At 32.4% G+C, this 22367-nt stretch overlaps 1 protein-coding gene and 1 pseudogene across 6 annotated transcripts in view; one reads left to right on the forward strand and one right to left on the reverse strand.

Moving 5' to 3' along the window:
• Ptp36E (Protein tyrosine phosphatase 36E) overlaps nt 1-7140 on the forward strand; it is a 93769-nt gene extending 86629 nt beyond the window's left edge. For all 5 annotated transcript variants that reach the window (XM_076403563.1, XM_076403560.1, XM_076403559.1 and 2 more), the window contains 3 exons: nt 2584-2771; nt 6161-6296; nt 6359-7140. In XM_076403563.1, the coding sequence (XP_076259678.1) occupies nt 2584-2771; nt 6161-6296; nt 6359-6454 (420 nt within the window). In that variant the 3' untranslated portion in view covers nt 6455-7140. The remainder of the gene's footprint in view (nt 1-2583; nt 2772-6160; nt 6297-6358) is intronic.
• Nucleotides 7141-10866: 3726 nt separating this feature from the next.
• Nucleotides 10867-14602, reverse strand: LOC143196020 (retinol dehydrogenase 13 pseudogene; annotated as a pseudogene). The gene is made up of 3 exons (XR_013005641.1): nt 14261-14602; nt 14108-14206; nt 10867-11099 (listed from the first exon to the last, which is right to left on the reverse strand). The product of XR_013005641.1 is annotated as a retinol dehydrogenase 13 pseudogene (transcript).
• Between the last annotated feature and the right edge of the window lie 7765 nt (nt 14603-22367).

A 22367-nucleotide genomic window follows, 5' to 3' on the forward strand; every position in this document is an offset into this window, starting at 1 on the left:
CGTAGCAACCACTTTGCACAGAGCTTTCTCATACCCAAATATTCGTATGATATGATGTACACGTTCAGTTGATATCTTTAGAGTGTCTGCTATTTCATTCAATATGAATTTACGGTCATTAAAATCATTTTGTGGATATTTTGAATGTTTTTGTCGGTAACAACCTCTTTTGGGCGTCCACTGTGTTCACCGTCTTCGGTGCTCATTTCGTTACGATTGAACAGTAATAAAAATGAAATTGTAATTTAAGATTTTACTAAGCATGTCTAATGTAATATGTAATTAATAATACAAAAATTGAGCAAGTAGGAATAGGTAGATTATGGGTGGCTGAAACAAGGCAGAAGTTTATTCAACTTTATTCATGATATTTATTTATCAAATAATAAACTGATGTCAGATGTCTACATATACGATAGACAAATTCATTTCATGATTTTTAAGGTCAAAATTTAACGTAATTATACCTTTGGATTAATATATGCCGTTATTAATATTTCGCACGACGCCGCAAAAGATATTTGGCACGTCACTGCAATTCGAGGATGTTATAAGAATGGTCAAACCATGTTGGCATCAGATCTCCAATTGTTTGCTAGAATTTACATCGATTCTTGAGAAAATTATTGATTTCTCAAAGAACATTAGTACTTAAATAATTACTAAGACATTGAATACCACTTCCACACAGTTTAATTCATAGCCTATAACTAAGACTCCTTTATTCTGTAGATATAATCTACTCGTTTTAATTTAACCCTCGGTTTTTCTCAACACCCTTCCCTGGGAAACAAAGAAACTGGGTTTCGTACAGTAGGTAAAGAGTCGCGCTGAGTTTTAGTGATAATATCATTCCGTTTCTACTCATTATCTTAAATTTTATTCTTCAGTTATTATTCGATTCAACTTATTTAAATATCAAAATAATTGTTCTAGTGATCTTTTAATTTATGGATTTTATCAATGAAGTGAGAATGCGAAATACTTCATGATGATTGAGGATATTGTAAGAAGTTCTTTCTTTTCTTATCGCGTATCTTTTCCCACGATTTTTTTTATATACAAAGAACTACAATAAATATTTGAATATATAATTTTACAAAAAAATTAAGGTACAAAATCTATGAGCAAATGTTCGTCAACCTCCATAAAATATTCTAACGTCATGTTTTGACTTACACAATAGCGGATTTTATTTATTGTGTCCTGTGATCTAAAATCAGCAGTTAGACTGAAGTCCAATCCATTATAATATCAAAATAACATACTCATTTAAGTTTTTTTTTCAAAAGTTTAATAATTATACATATTATTTTGAATTGACATTGAAAATGAAAAATATTTATGACATTTGAATTTAATAAATGATCTAAATATAGTTTGTGATTTATTAATAAATAATTGATAACACATGACATATATTAAAACAATTTAAAAATAGTTTCAACAAGTGTTCGCAAAACGATAGCAATAATCAACCACGATAATTAATACAATGAAATGTCTGATATAGAGAGTGTGTTCGAATCAGCAAATTTTATGTTTCCAACTTGGGTGTACGTGTCATTAGTTCATATGACAAGTTTCAAACTGTTTTCTTAAATTAATTAAATAATGAGTTCCTCACAATTTATTTTGGTGATTTGAATTTTTCCCAGGTGTGTTCCTTTTCCTTCTTTTATGATTTTTTTCGTTTTGGAAAACATATAGTTTACAATAGATAGTTAATATTTATTAAATATTGGCCATTTGATTCTATATATTTGGCCTATCTATCGGGTAATCTGTGGATCTCATACCGAGCATATAGAAGAACAGTTTCTTCATTGACATACACGAATCGATGCGAAAAGGTGGTAGTCGGATGGAGTCATTTCTGGAATGTACCGCGGGTACAATAAAACTTCGCATTCAACTGATTTCACCACTTGACTGGTTTTGCTGCATGAGACGGCGTTGTTATGCTCCAAACTCACTCTTTCATGTCTTTGAGCGTATCGTGGATATTTTTCAATCAGTACAGACTTCGGATTAATCATTTGATTCGGCAACTAACCTGGTTCCACCAGACACATCAAGGTCTTGCGACTAAAGCAATTTCACCTTGTAGTCGATGAGCCTGCTTGCCCAGATGATTTTTTCGCTTGAAATGAATTTGAAATTGAAATAAATCCATAGTTCATCACGCGTTAATACTCGATGGAGAAACTACTTCATTGCATACCTTTGAAGTAGCATTTCGCTGACGTAGATTTTTCGATTGTCTAAATGCCTGCCATTCGATTCTTGTTGCATCAACTAACATTAACTAGCAAACGAAATGGAAACCGAAAACAGTGGAATAAAATGACGTGTGTATTAGAATATAATATTGCATATTTAAAGCTAGTAAAATCTATTATAAAAATCAGAAAATAATTAACGCCACCTGGTAAATCAAGGATTCCAGGATCAGTAACAGGATTAAGTTGAAAATACTTATAACCAAGTACGAATACACCGCGTTCAGAGTATTGGTTGATATTACATATATGAAAAGCATTTGTGGTTTCTATCAAGCATTTACTTTTTTTTAATTTTTAGATAGTTTCTTTGACTGAACTGATGGCCGGAGTCAAAGCACCGCCAAAGACCGTCCAACTATTTCAGCTGATGTGTTGGCCTATGGGACATCGCGTGCCAACATCTACCAACTCTTTGGTGGAATTGATGAATATGGTCGAGAGATGGAGACAGCGTACCGATTATGGACCGGTCTGCATTGTATCTCCGTAAGTTTTTAGTATAATCAATGAGAATTAATGTTGAGAGATTTTTGTTGTTAATTGGAAATGAAAGTTTTTTGAATTAATTTGTTTTTGAGTGAAAAAAATGGCTGCATGAATACAGTAGAAATTCCTCATTCATTTAATGTAAAGTGAAGCTTCAATATACAGGGGATAACAAATCATATGAACACTTGACTAACATGTAAATAATACCTATTTATTAAAAAGGTGTTAATTAATAATAGCTACAATTATTCGTCGAATAAATTCGTAGAGTATCTGTTTTTAGTCTGCAACGGAATATTGTACCCAAACATCCGCCAATTGCTTCAATGTTGTTGGAGATGGAAATCTACTCCTACTCTAAAACTTCCGTGGCAATTGAGCTGAAGGAGAATTGAACTCCCGAGCTGGCTAGGAAAGGGATTTTAAGTTAATCGCATTCTCCTCAAACCATGACTGAATCTTTTCGGTTGTATGTATGGCTGCATTATCTTCTTGAAATATGTTAGTGTTTTGCAGTAATATACTAGTCATAGTAAGAACTATATCACTGAGGATATCAGTGTATTCATCTACATTGATCCGGCCAGTGATGTGAATGAGAGGACTAGATGAATGCCACGATTTTGCTGCCCATATTATATGAGAACCTCCTCCATGCTTGACTTTAGGAAAAACGCACTACCGATCGTAAGCTTCTTTTGGGGTCCTCCTACATAAGCCCGGCAGTTTGTAGGATGGAATGAAAACGATGATGAATCGGACAAAGCTACATTATTTCATGTCATGTTATATTATTTTTTCATATTAAGTGTTTAAGTTTTATGACGGTTGCATCACTTTTTTCGCAGATTAGCATTGATTTCCATTATAAAGGATACGCTATCGCAGCCATTACATGAATGTTAGCTTTGTGGAGCTCTTGCCGTACTCTTATTATCGAAACAATATTGCTGAAATGAGTGTTGAGTTCTGCTGTCACTTCTGTCCCGTCAGTTTTATGTTGTCTGGCTACAATACTTCTTAATGCTCGTCGGTTTTAGGCGCTAGTGAGTTTTTGGTTTTCGGCCATTATTCTCTTTCTTCGATGAAGTTTTACCATGTTTTCTGTATGTTGTCATTACCGTGGATACTGTCACTTGTGAAACGTTAAATAATTCAGCTGTGTTAATCAGAGACGCTCACGCTAACCGAGCACTAACGATTTGCTCTCTTTCGAAGTTAAAGAGACCACACAGCGTATAACACACTGAAATATTACTACAAGAGCTGGCATGTCAACTAGGCAATAAATAGGGGTCACATAATTTACACGAAAACAGTGCTAACAACATATGACAAGATGTAGTGTAGTGCATTGTGTTCACATTATTTTGTTTAAACCCTGATATGCAGTTTTAGAAATAATTATGGTTTCAGTAATTTTGCTAGTATATACATTTAATATATAATGATAATTTAGAAAATCATCCGTGTTTTATTATTGCTAAAAATTTAAGATGATTCGTGATTTGCCTAAATCTAAAAAAAACATAAGTAGAGCAATCAAAAGATCTGAAACTCGTCGGGTGTGCGATATTTTGGTTGAATTTTTAGCTAACGTAAAATCCTGTTTTCTTTCAAATACTTCCATCTATAAAATTTTGAGCTCATGCTATTGAGTGTTAACAGGAAATGGCTGTTTATAGTGATCGATATCGATGTTGACTTTGCACTCGATAAATTTCGAAATCGGATCAGAACTTACGGAGAAATTTAACGGAAATTGAAATCTGGAATTTCAGATTTTACTGCCTTACAAATTATGAGACATATTGCATACTGCATTGTATATTATATATATATCGTATTGTTTTTCTGATTGTATAGACAAGAGCCTACAGTGTTACTAACCATCTATTCCTTAATTTGACTTACATTTATACTTCATCCTTCATAATAATTTATTTTTATAATATTTTTAATAATTGGGTTAAATTACGTTTAATTGGAAATTTTTGTTAGAATTGTCAGATATTTTTAAAACTGTTGTTGCATTTACTAAAAATGGAATAAATCGAACGATTAAGTGAGTACGATTTAGAGGATTAAAATTATTTTAGCCGTCGATTCATCACTATGAATGAAGTCATGTGAATTCAGATCTTTGTGTTTCCTGTTTAAAAATAGGCTAAGAAGGGACCAGCGTCAGTTTTTTGGAATCTAGAAGAAAATTTATTCATGCATTACATCCAAACTGATAAAATAATAGCCAGTTGTCAAAACAATAAAATGCATTTGTTCGGATAGTTAAAAAAAAAACGATTGCTAAAAAAGTGAATTAGACTGTCAATTGTTTGAACATTCAGCCTATTAGTTAGATTTAGGTCCCTAGTATATTTTCCGTAGCCTTACACTATTTCTAACTATTTCATTAAATGAAGTGGCAATAGCTGGGGGAAATACTTTTGCATGCCTTCTATATATCATAAACTGGAGTCATAGTCGTTGGAATAAGTGTTGTAATTCGCAAAGTAATTGAGTGAAATTATACTGAAATATCAAATGATTTTAATAGGAGGTGTTATGTATTTCTATGTGAAGAAAGTGAAAATTTGAAGTATAAATAGTTTTTCTCTTAGTATTAATGAGTTATTATATATATACATTCAATCTCAGATCAGATCGGAAAATTGGATTGCGACCTAAAATGTTGGTCTCCTCTTAGAGCTTACATTTTTATCAAGGTAAAAAGTTTTTTTATGTTCTATTACGATGCAATTGCAATGATTTTGAAAGATAACTTCTAAGATCCCTCTTACGAGAGCTCCACTGATCTTAACCAACAGATAGATTTATTTACAAAAGTCTATGATCAAATGAACGGCCCAAGTTCAATGTCCAAACTATTCCAATATTCATCTTTGGATTTGTTCTTCAACTGTGCATCAATTGTCCGATATAAAAACTTCTTACCTAATGTGGCTTAGGAGTGAAATATTCAGAATTTGTTGTACAATATCTCTATCATCGGTGAAGAAATGTATATCTTTATTCTAAATAACATGTTGTGTAAGCAAAAATTGCTAAATATTCTTTTCATAAGCCCAGTATCTCCAGTCCAGATAAACCCTAGTTGGTAAAAAGAAGACTCTTGGCGAACATCAGCTTTTATATAATATTTGACCATAAACTTTTTAATCTGAAAAAAAGACATGCAATTCAAATAAATAATTAGAAAAATAAAACAAGTGTCCCAAGTAATACTAATTGTACTTCGAAAAGAAATATTAAAAAAATATATTGGTCACTTTTTCATACATCTAATTTATAAGTGACTAAAGTTATGATCAAATTAAAAATCAATAGTTATAAATGAATTTTCTCATATTTTTTTTTTGTATTAACAGAGATGGCCGAAGTCGTTGTGGTATATATTGTGCTGCTAATGCCTGCATCGAACAAGTGATACAACATGGGGAAGTAGACATTTTCCAAGCGGTTAGGACCGTAAGAAGACACAGACCCCAACTAATAGAGAATATTGTGAGTATATCCTCGTTTCAAGATCATTAACGTACTAACCCGAAAAATCTTTATTATTTCAGACCGAATACAAATACTGTTATGACGTCGTCCTCCATTACGTCCTCCATTATCTCCATAAAGACTTAAACGAACTTAAAGGAAAAAATAAACACTAAACAAACCAAAGCAACCAAATTATAATAATAATAATAATAATAATAAAACAGAATGAACACACTGCTCTTGAAAAAATGAGTACAGCTTTCGAGTTTCCAGCTTTCAAGCTCTAAATTTTCAACCACGAAACGATCGTTTCCCTTAGAATTTTAATGTTATTTTGACCCCATGAGACCCACCCCCACCAAATAAAACGCACCTTTTTAGTGAAATGACATTAGCATCCCTTTAGTTAAACTCCCTTTGCCTCGAAATTGTTTAAGATTAAATTTAACTGGTTTTACTTACAGTTTTATCCAGACTAAAATTAAAAATTCATATTCTGTTGAGATTAAATTGAATTAAATTAAATTGAGTTTGTTTGAGATTGCATTAAGTCGGTAGTCAGAAAGTGTTGTTTGATTAAATTGTTATTTGACGCGTGTTTTTTTGGGAGGGAATCGATTTTGTTTAGAGATAGAAATTTGATCGTTTCTGATGGTGATACTCAACAATCTAGTCCAGAGAGGCCAAATACGTCTGTGAGTTTTCTAGCTGTAACGTAAATACAAATACGACCTATTTTCTGGTAAAAATATGTTGATTATATGAATAATAACGATAGTTATACGTATATTTTTATTACTTTGTCGCTGTCTTTTCTGTATATTTCCTTAAATGTTGAATAAAATATATGTCTACACTGTGTACGCTTTTTATTTTATACCTCTTCTCTGTTTGTTTAACATTATATGTTACATTTCCTTACATAACTAACATAATTCACTCGGTATATACAGATGCTAATCATTGAGCGCTCAAAATTATTTTCTTTAATTTATTGTGTTGTTTGATTAAATAAAATATGTTGCCGAAACCTATTAACTTATTTCACCGATTTAGAACTCGCAATTTTGGAGTCAGTGACAAAGAAAAATCGTATGGAAATATCCAAAATGAGAACGAATATAAGACGAACTGACCGAAAATATAATTTTAAACGTCGCCGGTTCATTGTCTGCCAGGCCAAAAGCTTAGCCTTTTGTTTTTTTTTGGATTTCTCCCAATCAATGTTACGGCTGGAAAACGTGATATTTGAGGTTACCTAAGTTAGTTACCTGTTTAGCTAAGGTATGTGAAAGTATTTTGACAATTTTATTTGAGTTTTCTGTTCAATAAGTATATTAAGTATATAAGTATATATGTCTTTGTTTTCAATTTTATCAATTAACAAGACCGTAATCATAAATTTCTAAAAATATTAGATAGGCTTAAGTTGTATTACTTCTAATCAAATAAAAGTAGGAAACAATTCATGCATTATCCGCTAAGCTATCTTAAATTTCTGTCTGGAAAATTTGACCTAGGTTTTTGTCAAGTAAGTGTTTTAATTCATTGTCTTCAAAATTTTTTATCTTCCAGACTGTTCATTGTCATCAAAATTACCACTCTTAAATCGTTAGAATAGCATCACTTTAAATCAACCATCTCTTCAAATCAAACAACAAAAGTAATGAAAGTGCAATTTTGAGCGTTTCCTGATAAGAATCTGTATGTTCTGAATAATTCAATGATACTAAAATCATAAAACTATTATTTTATATATAGAAATGATAAAACCAACGAATTCATAAGTTAGGTTCGATTGTTTAACAGCTGTTTATATTGAAATTGTTCGTTTTCGCCAATAGATATCGCTGATCAAAATACATGTGTAGGAATGTATAGGTTATTCAAAATAACAGTGAACTGTAACACGTCATCAATATGTATAATGTATTTCTGCTAATGTACATTGTTATCTGATGCGTCCAACATGTAAACTAATGAACCATAAAAAGTTGTTAAATGTTTGAAAAAATCTTTGAAACATTAGCGATATAAAACATAAGAGCTTATAAACCGGTTTGCTTATTTTGATAAATTTCAAATCATTTTGGATATGTGTGTAATTAATTAGAACACTAACTGTTTTGCAGATAGGGATCAGAAATTCATCAGGAAGAAGTCAGGGATTAATTCTAATTTTATCAAGAAAAATGTACACAGGTAGTAACAGAAGGAACTAAGGAAAATATCACGATTTTAGAATGACTTGACAACGAGATACAGCAAAGAAGGAAACAAGAACTAAACATTAAAAGGTAAACGTGCTCTCTAATTAAAGTAAAATATAGTTCTTGGGTATACAATTGGTAATTAGAATTAGGCCTCCAGGGGATACCAGAGTTCGTTTGGAAAAGAGTTTAATGTAAATATAATAAAACAACTCTAACCTGTAAATGGCTGTATAATTAACTGTAGTTTAAATTATTTGATAATATATGCATTAGATATACAATAACTGAAAGATATGCTGCTATTTGAGGGATGTTGAACATCCCTTCATTCACGGTTGGGTATTATAGTACTTAACTGGTGTAAAGATAACCCAAGAATGGGTTTAATGGAACTTGCAGATATTTCAACTGCAGATTTGCACTTAAGGATTTAAAAGAATACAATTTCTAAAAACATAACAAAATCAAGGAACAATTATTAGATCAATTAGAAATGTATATTTAAATGAGACGTGGATATTTTAGCATGGTACGTTGGGTTACTCATGGTAAGATGTTAATAAATAAGCAAGGCAACAATTTTTTTTAATTCCTTGTGCAGAATTAGTGTTTTCCTTTAAGTCCAAGGATGACTACCATGGAGAAATAAACCATAACTTGTTTTGGAAGTAGTTTAAAAATCAGCTTTTAAAGAACTTGGAGGAACCATCAGTTATTGTTATGGTCAGTTATATACACTGGTGAAGAAGATCCCAACAAGTGCATCAACAAAGGCTGCAATTAAGGAATGGCTTAAGGTAGATAAGATAAGTTTTGAAGAAATCATGTTAAATAATGAACTATTTCAAATTGTTACTAGGTAAATATAAATGAACTGTTTCATTGCGTTTTTGAAATTTACATTTTTTAGAAATAAGCCAGAAAAAAGATATACATTAGATCAGATGACTGAACAATATGGTCATATAGTATTATGATTTAATTCCTATCACTTTATATTCAATCCAATCGAGTTTATATATACACCACTCATGAGGTAGAGTTCTTGACGCGTTTTTTTTTATGTAGTGGTATCCCCCTGAAGACCTAATCTATCTAATTAACACTTGTATATCCAAGTAATGTATTTTACTTTAATTAGAGAGCATATTTACCTTTTTTTCGTTTAGTTATTGTTTCCTTCGATGGTATGTTTTCTTGTAAGTCATTATGATATCACTGTATTTTTGTTTCTTCTGTTACTACCTATGTACACCATTCTTGATAAAAGGAAATACTGAAACCCTAATACATTTTCCATATCTTCAAAACAGTTGGTTTTTTTTCTCTCGTCGCACATTTTAATCAAATATATTCTGAACAATTACACACATATCTAATTAACATAAATCTTTCACAGTCTAGAATACGATTTCCTACAATTATCGTATATTAATTATACACACACCTTTAGATTTTTTCACTCTCATCTCTCCGTCTTGGAAATAATCAGCATTGCATCATAATCTCACATTTAGAAAATTTCACTCAAGTGAATATCTAAGCTGTTCGATGACAGTCTTATCATCATTGAGGTCATTCAAACCGAAGGTGCTCTATTAGCCTTTCATGTTTGTTTCCATTTGTTTCTAGCGTGAAGCACAATATATCTGCAATGAATTATTAATATATGTTGTGAATAATAAAACCTAATTAATTGTTATTCCAACGTTTACTTTTTTCTATTAACTTTGAGATATTTCAGTGTCCATATTAATATCCAGTGTAGCTGCAAAATATTTTCAATAAAAACCGCAGCAAATTTATATTTAACAGTAAAAATACTTACCTCTCTAACGAATTTTATGGGAAGAGGGGGCCTCCATTATCTCGTTCTTGTTCGAAGTAACTGATTAGAGAGGCAATCTGTTCTATCTGGCATCGGCATTTTAAATCAGAGTAATAATAAGAAACGTTTTGAAATTTATCAAAACAGGCAAAGCATTAAGACAACTTTTGCTGGTTTATAATCTCTTAACACTATACTATAACCGGATGACTTTGACAGGCTTGTTCGTTTACATGTTTACATATTCGAATGTATCAGACAGCATTCTATCTCTTTTTAAATAGAATAAAATGATGAGAAAAATATTATCTGATTTTAAAACGAATTTTCAAATTGCGACAGGCAATACATTAACCATATTGATGACGTATGATCTCAGCAACTTTGGATAGACTATATATTTCAGTGTATTATATGCCTTGTTTTACGAAGGATAAAACAAAACAAATCATTGTTTCTCATTTTGAGGGAGCGGAGACGAAAAGCGTTTCTTTTAAAATTTTTGAATCAGTTTGGATTCTAGGACAGTTAAATAAAGCAAACGTTATTGGTGTTTTAAAGTGTAATACGAAGTTCATATTAACAATGATCATGAAGTTTCTTCTCTAGTCCAACTAGTTCTTCAGTTCGGCGCCAGAGTATTTTGGAAAATTCAAGATTCTTCGCACCTCGATAGAAAGAGTCTACATTACAGTCAGTGAAGTATTTGCCGGAATATTTCTCGATGTCATTGGCTAGAGCACAGTATAGTGTAGTATGCGCTCCTTGCTTTGCATTCTACGCAAATTAAATCTGAATTAAAAGGCTGATGATAAGTGAAAATGTTTCTATATTTATATAGAAAGAGGTCTCGAGTTTTTAAATTTTATTTTAATTAAACGCATAACTTTATTTTGATGAAAACATTAATATGTTGTTCCTGGGAAACTATTTATTTCGGCAATCTTTCAGGCAATATCAACACAAAGAAATCATAAAGAAATGGATTGATCATAAGTGAATTATATTGCATAAATTATGTTGCTCTGTGTTTTACTTCGATATTCTCATATCACCATCTTTGAATTAGAAACAAGTGGTTTCGGATAAAGCGTGTTCTCTATACTATTCTATAATAATACCACCATTATCTGAAGCAGTTCCCTTAATAAAATAATTTGATACAATTTTGAATATATAGAAATAAAATAGTTATTACTGAAAAGAATTTAGTGAAACCACTTGTTTTTAAATAGTTATAACTTATGCATATCTATTCAACCATAACTATATGATTTTTATTTATATTCTATGCAAAGATTCAAATATATTAGTGTTTTGCGATCATCCAACTTTCATTACCATTCCGAGATTTGTAAGACCCTAACTTAATTATTACTACCCCAGCACAACTCAATTCCTGTACGGTTTCTTTAGTGCACGAGCAGTCTGTTACAATACTTTACTGGGCTATTAGGGTCGATAAATTTTAACTAAACAAGAAAATTTATTCTAACGAATCTCTATTTAAAAGAATGCAATACAATCTTTAGCTTTTCTTGTTTTTTAACTAATTCATAAATTTATATGTCCTGCAATATTCACATTATTTTGCAATTGCTACACCTAAGTAGTTATAAAAGTTACTTTTAGATATTGTCCAGGAGACAATAGGTTGGGGAAAAAGTAATTTCGGATTTTCCTGATAAGAGGGCTGCTGTTTATATTGCCTTGGCAATACAAAGTGTTGTTTGGTCCCAATTGAAAATTACAATTGGAAGTTTCTCCTTATAACTCTAACCGTAAGATTGGGCCATCCGTAGGCACTAGTATGAAGCGCATCAATAAGATAAGAATAATATTGTTGCGAAAAATATTTGTTTACATTGGACCCATTTTTTGCAGAAATGGTCAAGAAATACAATCGCGTTGTGTCAAAAGATGTATATGACATCTAAGTAAGTGATCAATGTTGAATATATGTGTATAAGATTAAAACAAAACTACAATCCACTGTATGGATCTTCCAAGGCGAGTTAAATCCGATAAAAGTGATCGCGAATGCCTATTTCTTAGGGACATAACAGAGCATTTGGCAACCGAGTCCTTATAGCAATGTAGAACGGTGAGATCTAAATGGTATATAACGATTTGCTTACCATAAGTGCATAGTAAAATGCGAAAAAAGGAAAGGTAACATATTATTCTTATGATGACGATGCAAGCTCTTATATATCGAATGTTACAGTCAACTTTTTGACTGTCAAAAAGATCGAGTTGATGGTTCATCCTCCGTAAATCATCAGGGAGAACTTCAAATACTTCAAAGAAACAATAAAATAAGTTTCATTAACAAATTACATCGTTCTTAGTCTTCGTTATTAGGCCGAACATAAAAATAGCAATCCTTGTAAATTCAACATTCGAGATATAAAATAAAATAAATTTCTTTACTCGGTTAACGTTTATTACGTGAACTATTGAAAATGGAGATTTCGGAAGATAAATTTAGGCTTTTAATTCCAAAAAGTTGAAAAAACACCCCAAGATAATAGAAGATTTTGTAGTACTTATTTACTCAGTTTTGTTCCGGATATATTTACGTTAAAGCATAACCTCGCCCTAGTTGCCTAGAAAAGTCAATGATTCGGCTGGATACTTGGGATCCATATGAATTAACAGTGAGAAATTGAATCTACCGAGTTTTTGTTTGTAAATTGCTGTTGAAATGAAACAAAATCATGTTATTTGTGAGGTGACAGTAATGTACAAGAAAGAGCGTGGACGAGTCTCGGAGAATTTTAAGTTGTAGTTGTAAAGTCCTCGATGATGCCAAGGAAGGCGATTAATGAGCGATGTCAAATGGCTGATGTGAATGGAAAGGCATTTTGCGTTATGGGTTTTCATTCTTGACCATTAATTTATATCTCTACTATTAGTAACTTTGGAAGGAATTAATTTAGGGAAGGCATTGTCTTACATAATCGTGACCTTGCCGTGGTCTTGTCACGTCAACGTATATGTATTTCACCTGGAAATGTTTGATGAATCTACCGTTTAGTCTAAATCTTGTCCCGTCCGACTACTGATCCTGAGAGCTCGATTCAAAAGCGGTTTATGAAAATCGTTTGGTTCAATTTTTCTATTAGAGGATATGATTAAAAAATTATGAAGTCATTCAAGAATAATTACGGTTCACGTTAATTCATTCCCAATTTGAAAATCGTTTGGTTCAATTTTTCTATTAGAGGATATGATTAAAAAATTATGAAGTCATTCAAGAATAATCACGGTTCACGTTAATTCATTCCCAATTTTCCAAAATTGAATTCATATCTAGTAAAATACTCAAACTTTAAAGAAAGAGGCAAAATATCTAACATGTTTTCTGTTGAAACCAGCTTTTTTTCTGATTATTCTTGGTACATACAAGCATTAATTAGGCTTAGCTTTCGACAGATAATGTTTCGAAGAAGTAACTATAAATGAGGTAAACTGGAAACCCTTGGGTGACCCTAATAAACTTCTGATAAGCGATTAATTAGAGTTTTAATTGCACTTTATGGATGTGGAACCTAATAAATACAACTATGTATAGACTTTTACTTACTTTGAAGAATAACTTCACGAAACATTCGAAAACCTGCTTTATTATAATAGGAAGGTCTCGAGTAAATTCTGTATAAATGACACCAGGGTGCAAGGAATATGTGGTTACTCCGGTGTCTTTCATTTTCTCGTGTAGCTCTCTGTAGCAAAGTAGATGTTACATAATTTAGACCTGGCATACACCATAAAACTGATACCTGAGTTATTTAGTTCGTTCAGACTGGAGAAGTTGTACAGTACAGCCATTAAGGAAGCAACATTTATCACTCTGCTTGGTGTAGACTTCTTTAACAAATCTATATGAAATAATGATGTTTTAACGGTCAACACTGAAAAACAATTAATCAAACCCATTAAAAGATGAGTTAATAGAAAGTGGCCAAAATAGTTCGACGCTAATACTGGAGGCAGTCCATCTTCCGTCAAGCCCTCCATGCTAGGAACTTCCTGAATACCAGCGTTGTTAATCAATATATCCAGTCTATATTCATTTGCGTTGATTTCGTCGCAAACTTACGAACTGATTTCAAAGAATTCAGGTCTAAAATCTTATAGGATACATTCTTGTTATTTGTTGCCTTTAGGATCTTCTCGACAACTTTTTGGGCTCTCTCTTCATTTCTGCAAGCTAATATCACTTTGGCGCCTCTTTTTGCTACTTCAATTCCAGTTTCAAATCCAATAGCTGAAAATTAGAAATTTTAAAAATGACCATTAGCTAACAATGAGGAACATGCCAAAAAATACGACATGCGAGCTAAGTCTCTCTCTCTCTATCTATATTTTTTTTTATTACTCTTCGTGAGTTCACAATCTGCCCTATTGGCAATAAGTATTTCTTATGTCTATATTATATATACATGGCATGTATAAAATCACTTCATTAAGCAATCTTCTGTATAAAATATTATCTTAATTAATTAGTCTTATTCTAATGCTTATTCTAAACTCTACATATGTCCAGTAATCAGATCAGGTGGTGTTAAACGTTTTAGTCTATGCACTTCACTATCACGTCGCATATTTAGCTGATTAGCGAGTACATTGGGATGCACTGACACTCTTTCGAAGTACTTCACACAAACACGTTGGATTACACTCGTTATAGGTTCTAGAGGAATATCGCGTTGTATCACTTTATTTGAAATGTAGTACGGAGCATCAACAATGGCACGCAACACCTTATTTTGGAACCGTTGAATCATGGATATATTAGATTTGCTAGCGGTACCCCGTAGTTGAATTCCATATGTCCAAATGGGCTTGAGTATAGACTCATACAGCAATACCTTGTTATCTAATGATAACTTGGATTTGCGCCCAACGAGCCAATACATTTGATATAATTTTAGTCCTAGTTGTTTCCGTTTAGAGAGTATGTGCTTCTTCCAGGTTAGGCGTCGATCTAAATGCATACCAAGATAATTAACATGCTCTGCTTGGGGGAGTTGACGATGATTGATATTTACTGATGGACATGTTCTTCTACGCAGGGTAAACGTTATATGCGTGGATTTTGATTCATTGGCTTTAATGCGCCATGTCTTCAGCCATAATTGTATTTGCTCCAGGTGGGTTTGTAGGTTAATTGATGCTGTGACTGGATCTTCATGGGATGCTAAGATTGCTGTATCGTCTGCATATGTTGCCACAGTAGTTATTTTTGTGGTGGGCAGATCAGCCGTATACAGAAGATACAGTACTGGACCCAGTACACTACCTTGCGGAACTGCTGAATATATGGGATTTAATTCGGTATGTTCATCGCCTTGATTTACAATAAAATGTCTGTCAGTGAGATACGATTTTAGTAGCTGATAGTCCGGATGAGGGAGAAGTTTCTTTAGTTTAACCTGCAAGCCCGTATGCCATACTTTGTCAAAAGCCTGAGATATGTCTAGGAAAGCAGCCGAACAATATCTTTTGGCATTTAGGTCGGCGTTTATTTGGTTTACAAGTCTATGCACTTGTTCTATAGTCCCATGCTTATTGCGAAAGCCAAACTGATGTTCTGGAATAATTTTTCTTTTTTCTATTATATAGTTTAGTTTTTTTATGTATAATTTCTCGAAAACTTTCGAGATTACTGGTAATAAACTTATAGGTCGGTAGGAGGTCACATCTTCTGGTATTTTTCCTGGTTTAAGTATCATTAATATTTTAGCTACTTTCCAGATACTAGGGAAGTAATTAATTCGTAGCATAGCATTAAATATATATGTTAATAGTTTTATAGCCTTTTCTGATAGTTCTTTTAAAATTTTGCCAGTAATTAAGTCATAACCAGGAGCTTTTTTAATATTAATCTCTCTCATTATTGTATGTTTAACTGTTTTGACCGTTAATTTCTCGTGCGGTAAATCCATTTGAAATGGCGAATCTAGAAAGCTAGTAATTTTATTTTCGTCATCTTTATGTAGCTGAGTCTGGAAAGGTTTAAAAACATTTTTTAAGTGTTTTGAGAAAACGTCGGCCTTCTCTTTATTGCTTCTCGCCCAATTATTTTCGCTTGTTTTAATAGGTGGGTTATGCTGCTGGGATCTCCTAAGCTTTTTTGTTACTTTCCACAACGAATAGTCTGTAGCCTCAGTTGATGTCAAGTTTTCTAGGTATTCTTGAATGCCTTGGTTTTGTTCAATTTGGATTAGATCTCTCAGCTCTTTTATGGCCCTATTAAATTTTCTTTTATTCTCTTCAGTCCTTTGCTGTTGCCAATTTCGTTGTAACTTTCTTTTTTCTGCTATCTTTTTCTGTATTGTACATGATATATGTGTATTTTTTCTTGGAAATGTTTCACTGTTGGGAGTCGCGGAATATGCTGCCTCCTGTATATTTTTTGTAAGATTTATTGCTGCTATTTCTATATCCATTTCAGTTTGTAACGGTAAGTTTAGAGAGATATTTTGGTCTAAGTTTTCTCTAAATGAGGGCCAGTTAGTTCTATTATTGCACTGAGAAGGGGGTTTATCTTTGATGGTAATTTTTGAAGAAATTGTTACTATTATTGGTGAATGATCAGAAGACAGGTCGAAGCATGATTCTGCCTGACACTTTTTTGGATCAATATTTTTTGTAATACAGAAATCTATTGTATCTGGTTTTTTATTTCTGTCTGAAGGCCAATATGTTGGTTCATCAGTAGAGATATGTTGTAAGTTATCTTTCCTTATGGCTTTGAGCAGTTCTCTACCTTTTGAGGTTATTATTCTTGAACCCCACATTAAATGTTTTGCATTATAATCTCCTCCTGCTATAAATCTATTACCTAGCGTACTGAAGAATTCTTGAAATTGTTCTGCCTTGTTGTTATGTTTGGGTGGGCAATAAATCGCAGAAATTGTTAATGGTCCATGGGCTTCCTCTATGGTTATACTGGTGGCTTGCAGGTAGTCTTTGCGGAATTTTTCTTTTTCGAAATGCTTTATATCATCTCGAATTATTATGGCTGTACCTCCATGTGCTTTATCATCAGGGTGATTTGTATGATAAAGCTTATATTTAGGAACTTTCAGATAATTCTTGTCCGTAAAGTGTGTTTCGGAAACCATCATAACGTCAATATTTTGTTCAGTTACGAACATTTTTAGTTCCCTGGCGTGTTGTTGGAGCCCATTGGCATTCCAGACGGCGATTTTGTAGCTATTGGTTTCAAGCATTAGGCAAGTTTGCTTACGACGGTTGTGAGTAGACCAAGCATCGTACTCATTTGATCCATTAGTTTGGCCATCATATTTTCTAATCTTGAGATGTTGCTAGTTTCAGTAGGTTGAGATATTGTTTCTCGTTTTTGTGCTGAACCATTTTCAACTATTTGGGCATAAGTTATGTCTGGTTGACTTGTTCTGGTGGGTAGTGGTAGATTGGTAGTAGTGGATTGTTTTTGTTGATGCCTTTTTTCCCTTAAGGCAGGATAGAGTTTCTGCTGTAGTTGCTTGTGAACTGCGCAACCCTTGTAGTTCGCTGGATGATTTCCGTTACAGTTAACACATTTCACTTTTTCATCTCGAACTTTACGAGTACAATCTCCTGTCTTATGTTCTCCTGCACATTTTACGCATCTATATGATTTGCGACAGTAAGTCTTTGTGTGCCCGTGCGCTTGACACCTTGTGCATTGTGGTATAATTCTTTTTATATGTGGTGGTTCGCGTTTAATAATATTATTTTCCAATTTGGTGATTTCATACACCGCTTTATTATTTCCATTAGGTTTTATGTCTATATAAAACATAGGCAGAGGTTTTTTTGTCGTGTGATGTCGTATATTGTGAATATTTACGACCTCGTGGCCTTTTTCAGCTAGTGCTACCTTGATGGTGTTAAAGTCCGTCCCGTGATGTAATCCTTTTAATACGAATTTAAATGTTCTCTCGGATTTTGGCCTGAATGTATGGTATTGGGTGTTTCTTTCATCTAATTCTTTTATAAGAACTTTAAAGTGATCCGCTTCGAACAATTGGATTTTAATTGTTTCATAGCTCACTGTTTTAATTGTGTAGTTCGTAGTAATGGTTTTCAATAAATCATGGATATTTTTTATTATTCCTACCTTATAGACTGTTATTGGTGGTGGTTTGGGAACAACTTTTTCAGGGCTTGGTTGTATGTTCTCTTCAATTTCTTCCGACAGGTTGCTAAAACTGTTTTTTGTCTTTATCGGTTTCTGCAACCAATAGTCACTGATTCTTGTTTGTTTCCTCGCGATTTCTTCTTCTGGACTTCTCAATCGTTTTTTGTTAATGACTGTAGTCCATTCTGATGGTGGAGTTTGCGTTATTGCTGTTTGTTTTAATCTTATATCAAAGTGTGCAGGTGATTTGGTTGAATCGCTATGGTTTGCCATTTTTTAATTTTTAATATTTTATTTAATTTACTTCCAGAGGATAAAAAAAATAAAATAAATACATTGTTTATTTCACGCACTTCGTTTTTCACTTACGTTATTTTAGCACTAGTTTTTTACTATAATACTATAAATGAATTTCAAAAGGACTATTGTAAAATAAGATGAAATAATTTTAAACACTAATAAAAATGAGATGCAGTCCTTTTGTCTGGTCACGTAAACACGTATTCACTACACTTTAGGTCCACTGAGAGACGGATAGCCGTATCTGTTATGCGTTTTTAATACTCAATTAAATAACCGTAATAAAATACTGTTTTTTTTTAAAGAAAGGTATCTTTTTATAGCTTGGACCGTATTGAAAATACGTCTTCACCCTACGAAGGTTGGAACTGAACTTCTCTGTCTATATGAAATTGATTCTTTTCATTGTTATATTCATCCACAACGATTTAGCGTTTGACACTATGTTGACTATGTTGACCATACCATACCACCTATCCATAACCATGATGTATACGTTTTTTCCTTTCCTACTTTCATCATATCGTTTAAATATTTAACAATATAAATAAGTAGTGTTTCCCAATAATTAAAAATATTGTAAAACACTATTTAACTTACCACCCAAGTCTTCATAACTTGCTCCTTCAAGTCCACTATCAATTTACATTAGTCCATGGTCTTTTAGACCTTTTGGTATTATAGTATTCCTTTCTTCTGGTTTTCTATTGTTTATCAACTGCTTGTTTAGATATGAAGTACTTCATGCAATATCTGATCTTGTAACTAACGAAAAGTACATGCATTTTAAGCTTCGATATAGTACATCTTAAATAATTTCTCCACATTGTGCTGATGTTGAATTTCTCGAGCAGTTCTTAAAAGATGAAATTTTTTTTCTATCTTTCCTATTTGCAATAAAATAAATCATTCTACTTTTGTTATGCTTCACAAAGACTTTCCATTAAATCCACTGTTTGCTTTTCGTGTCCTTTCCTTTGTAACTTGTTCGTCACTTCATAATATTGAATCTTATGTGACAACATTTTGATAAATTTTTAATCCTTCTATCGTCTCTATTTCCATTGCAAGAAATTGTTTAACTTCAGTGAAAATAAAGTTTTCTATCTGCTCTTCTGGTCCTGTTATTAACGATTCATCAACAAATATAACTAGATGAACATTATCTTCCGAGAACAAGAAATAGTAATACTCTGATCTTTTAAAATTGAGCTTGTTTATTACCTCATTTCGTATTCTAACATTTAGGTGCATTTCTCAATCCATACAATGTTTAATTTAATTTGTGGTATCTTGTTCCAGTAATAAAATCCTCTTATTTCCTGACATTAATATCTAGATCTATTGTTCCATTTAAAATATGATTTGAAGAGTTCCAACCGTGTTTACTGTTAGTCGGTCTCTATTAGTTGCTACTAATTAACATTGCTACTAACTGAGGTCACGATTCTTCTTGACCGAAAATATTTTACCATGTTTTATATATGCGCGCATTACCGTGGATGCTGTGGCTCGTGAAATATTAAGTAATTTAACAGTTTTCGTCGGAGCGATTGATTAATACCCTTTCGATGTATGTGAGATCACAAATTTAATCAATCCGTTGCTTTACGACTCGCATAACAAAGCTTATAACACTCTAAAATGTAACATCCAAGTCTTACCATATGAACTGAGTTGAGCATGCTGTCAACAAGATGTACATTGCTTATGTTCATATTATCTTGTCTATCCCCTTTTCCGAGTATTATGCTACAGTCTATTCAAAGTTTATTTATATATGCGCCATCAATTTGTTTGATGTATTACCTGCCTCAATTTGTAAATTCATTTTAAAGTCAGACAATATTTTCCTTCTCATTGTATTCTCGTTAAAAAAAGATACAATGCTGACTGATAAGTTCGAACGTAAAACCGAACTATCCTGTCAAAGCCGTCCGGTTGTCAAACGTACGCAAAATTATTACAAATATTATAATTATGGGTTATAAACCGGCAAACCTTTAAGGTTTTTTTTAATAAGTTTCAAATCGCCACGGTGTTTATTGAAAATATTTTAGCATGTTGCAGCTGAACTAAATATTAGTACGAGTACGGCCTCTAAAAGAATATAAGAATTATATAGATACAGATAGAAAACAGAAAGTAGATTTTTCGATCGATATAGTGCAGCAATTATGTATAGTGCAGGGGAATGGAGGTTACGTAAAGTTCGAGTTCGGAAAAGTATATTATATAAATACATATAAGCGAAGGAAAGTGGAAGTAGGAGGACGGCGGTATGCAACAGCACTAAAGCACTCAATGTTCAATAAAATACCAAAAAACTAGAAACATGGGATTTTGAGTTATCGGTAGGATAAAAAGAAGAAAAATTGTAATCAATGGAGTCAGCAAGAGTTTAGTAACGCAGCCGTGTATGATTTACAAGGATTAACGAAGCAATAAAACAATTAGAAACATGGGGACCAACATAATTAACAGTAGGATAAAACAGAAACATTGTAATCAATAGAGAAGAGTTTAGTTACTCAGTTGTGCATAATTTACAAGGATTAGTGAAGCATTAGAAAATTAGAAAAAAGGGGTCTAACAGAATTACAGGACCAGTATGGCACTAGTAAACTAGAAACATGGGCCTGGCCGAGTTACAGGTAGGATAAAAAAGCGATTAGAAACCAATAGAGAAAAGTTTTTAATTGACAAGGACCAGAGAAGTACCGAAAACTAAAAACATGGGATCCGACAGAGAACAGAGGATAAAAGAGGCACTAATACCAATGGAGAAGAGTTTTTAACTTGTAAAGACGAAGAAGAGTTTAGTTACAAAGTATTAGAATATTGATATAAATATCAATTTAACACAACTGGATATAAAGTGGAAGATAAATTAAATTCACCTCCAAATCATATTTTAAATGGAACAATAGATCTAAATTAAATTAAACATTGTATGGATTGAGAAATGCACCTAAATGTTAGAATACGAAATGAGGTAATAAACAAGCTCAATTTTAAAAGATCAGAGTATTACTATTTCTTGTGCTCGGAAGATAATGTTCATCTAGTTATATTTGTTGATGAATCGTTAATAACAGGACCAGAAGAGCAGATAGAAAACTTTATTTTCACTGAAGTTAAACAATTTCTTGCAATGGAAATAGAGACGATAGAAGGATTAAAAATATATCAAAATGTTGTCACATAAGATTCAATATTATGAAGTGACGAACAAGTTACAAAGGAAAGGACACGAAAAGCAAACAGTGGATTTAATGGAAAGTCTTTGTGAAGCATAACAAAAGTAGAATGATTTATTTTATTGCAAATAGGAAAGATAGAAAAAAAATTTCATCTTTTAAGAACTGCTCGAGAAATTCAACATCAGCACAATGTGGAGAAATTATTTAAGATGTACTATATCGAAGCTTAAAATGCATGTACTTTTCGTTAGTTACAAGATCAGATATTGCATGAAGTACTTCATATCTAAACAAGCAGTTGATAAACAATGGAAAACCAGAAGAAAAGAATACTATAATACCAAAAGGTCTAAAAGACCATGGACTAATGTAAATTGATAGTGG

Source organism: Rhynchophorus ferrugineus, unplaced genomic scaffold (genome assembly GCF_030347505.1).
Source record: "Rhynchophorus ferrugineus isolate W39M unplaced genomic scaffold, kcgeb_rfMv2 rfM4, whole genome shotgun sequence".
In the NCBI taxonomy this organism is placed as follows: Eukaryota; Metazoa; Arthropoda; class Insecta; order Coleoptera; family Curculionidae; genus Rhynchophorus; species Rhynchophorus ferrugineus.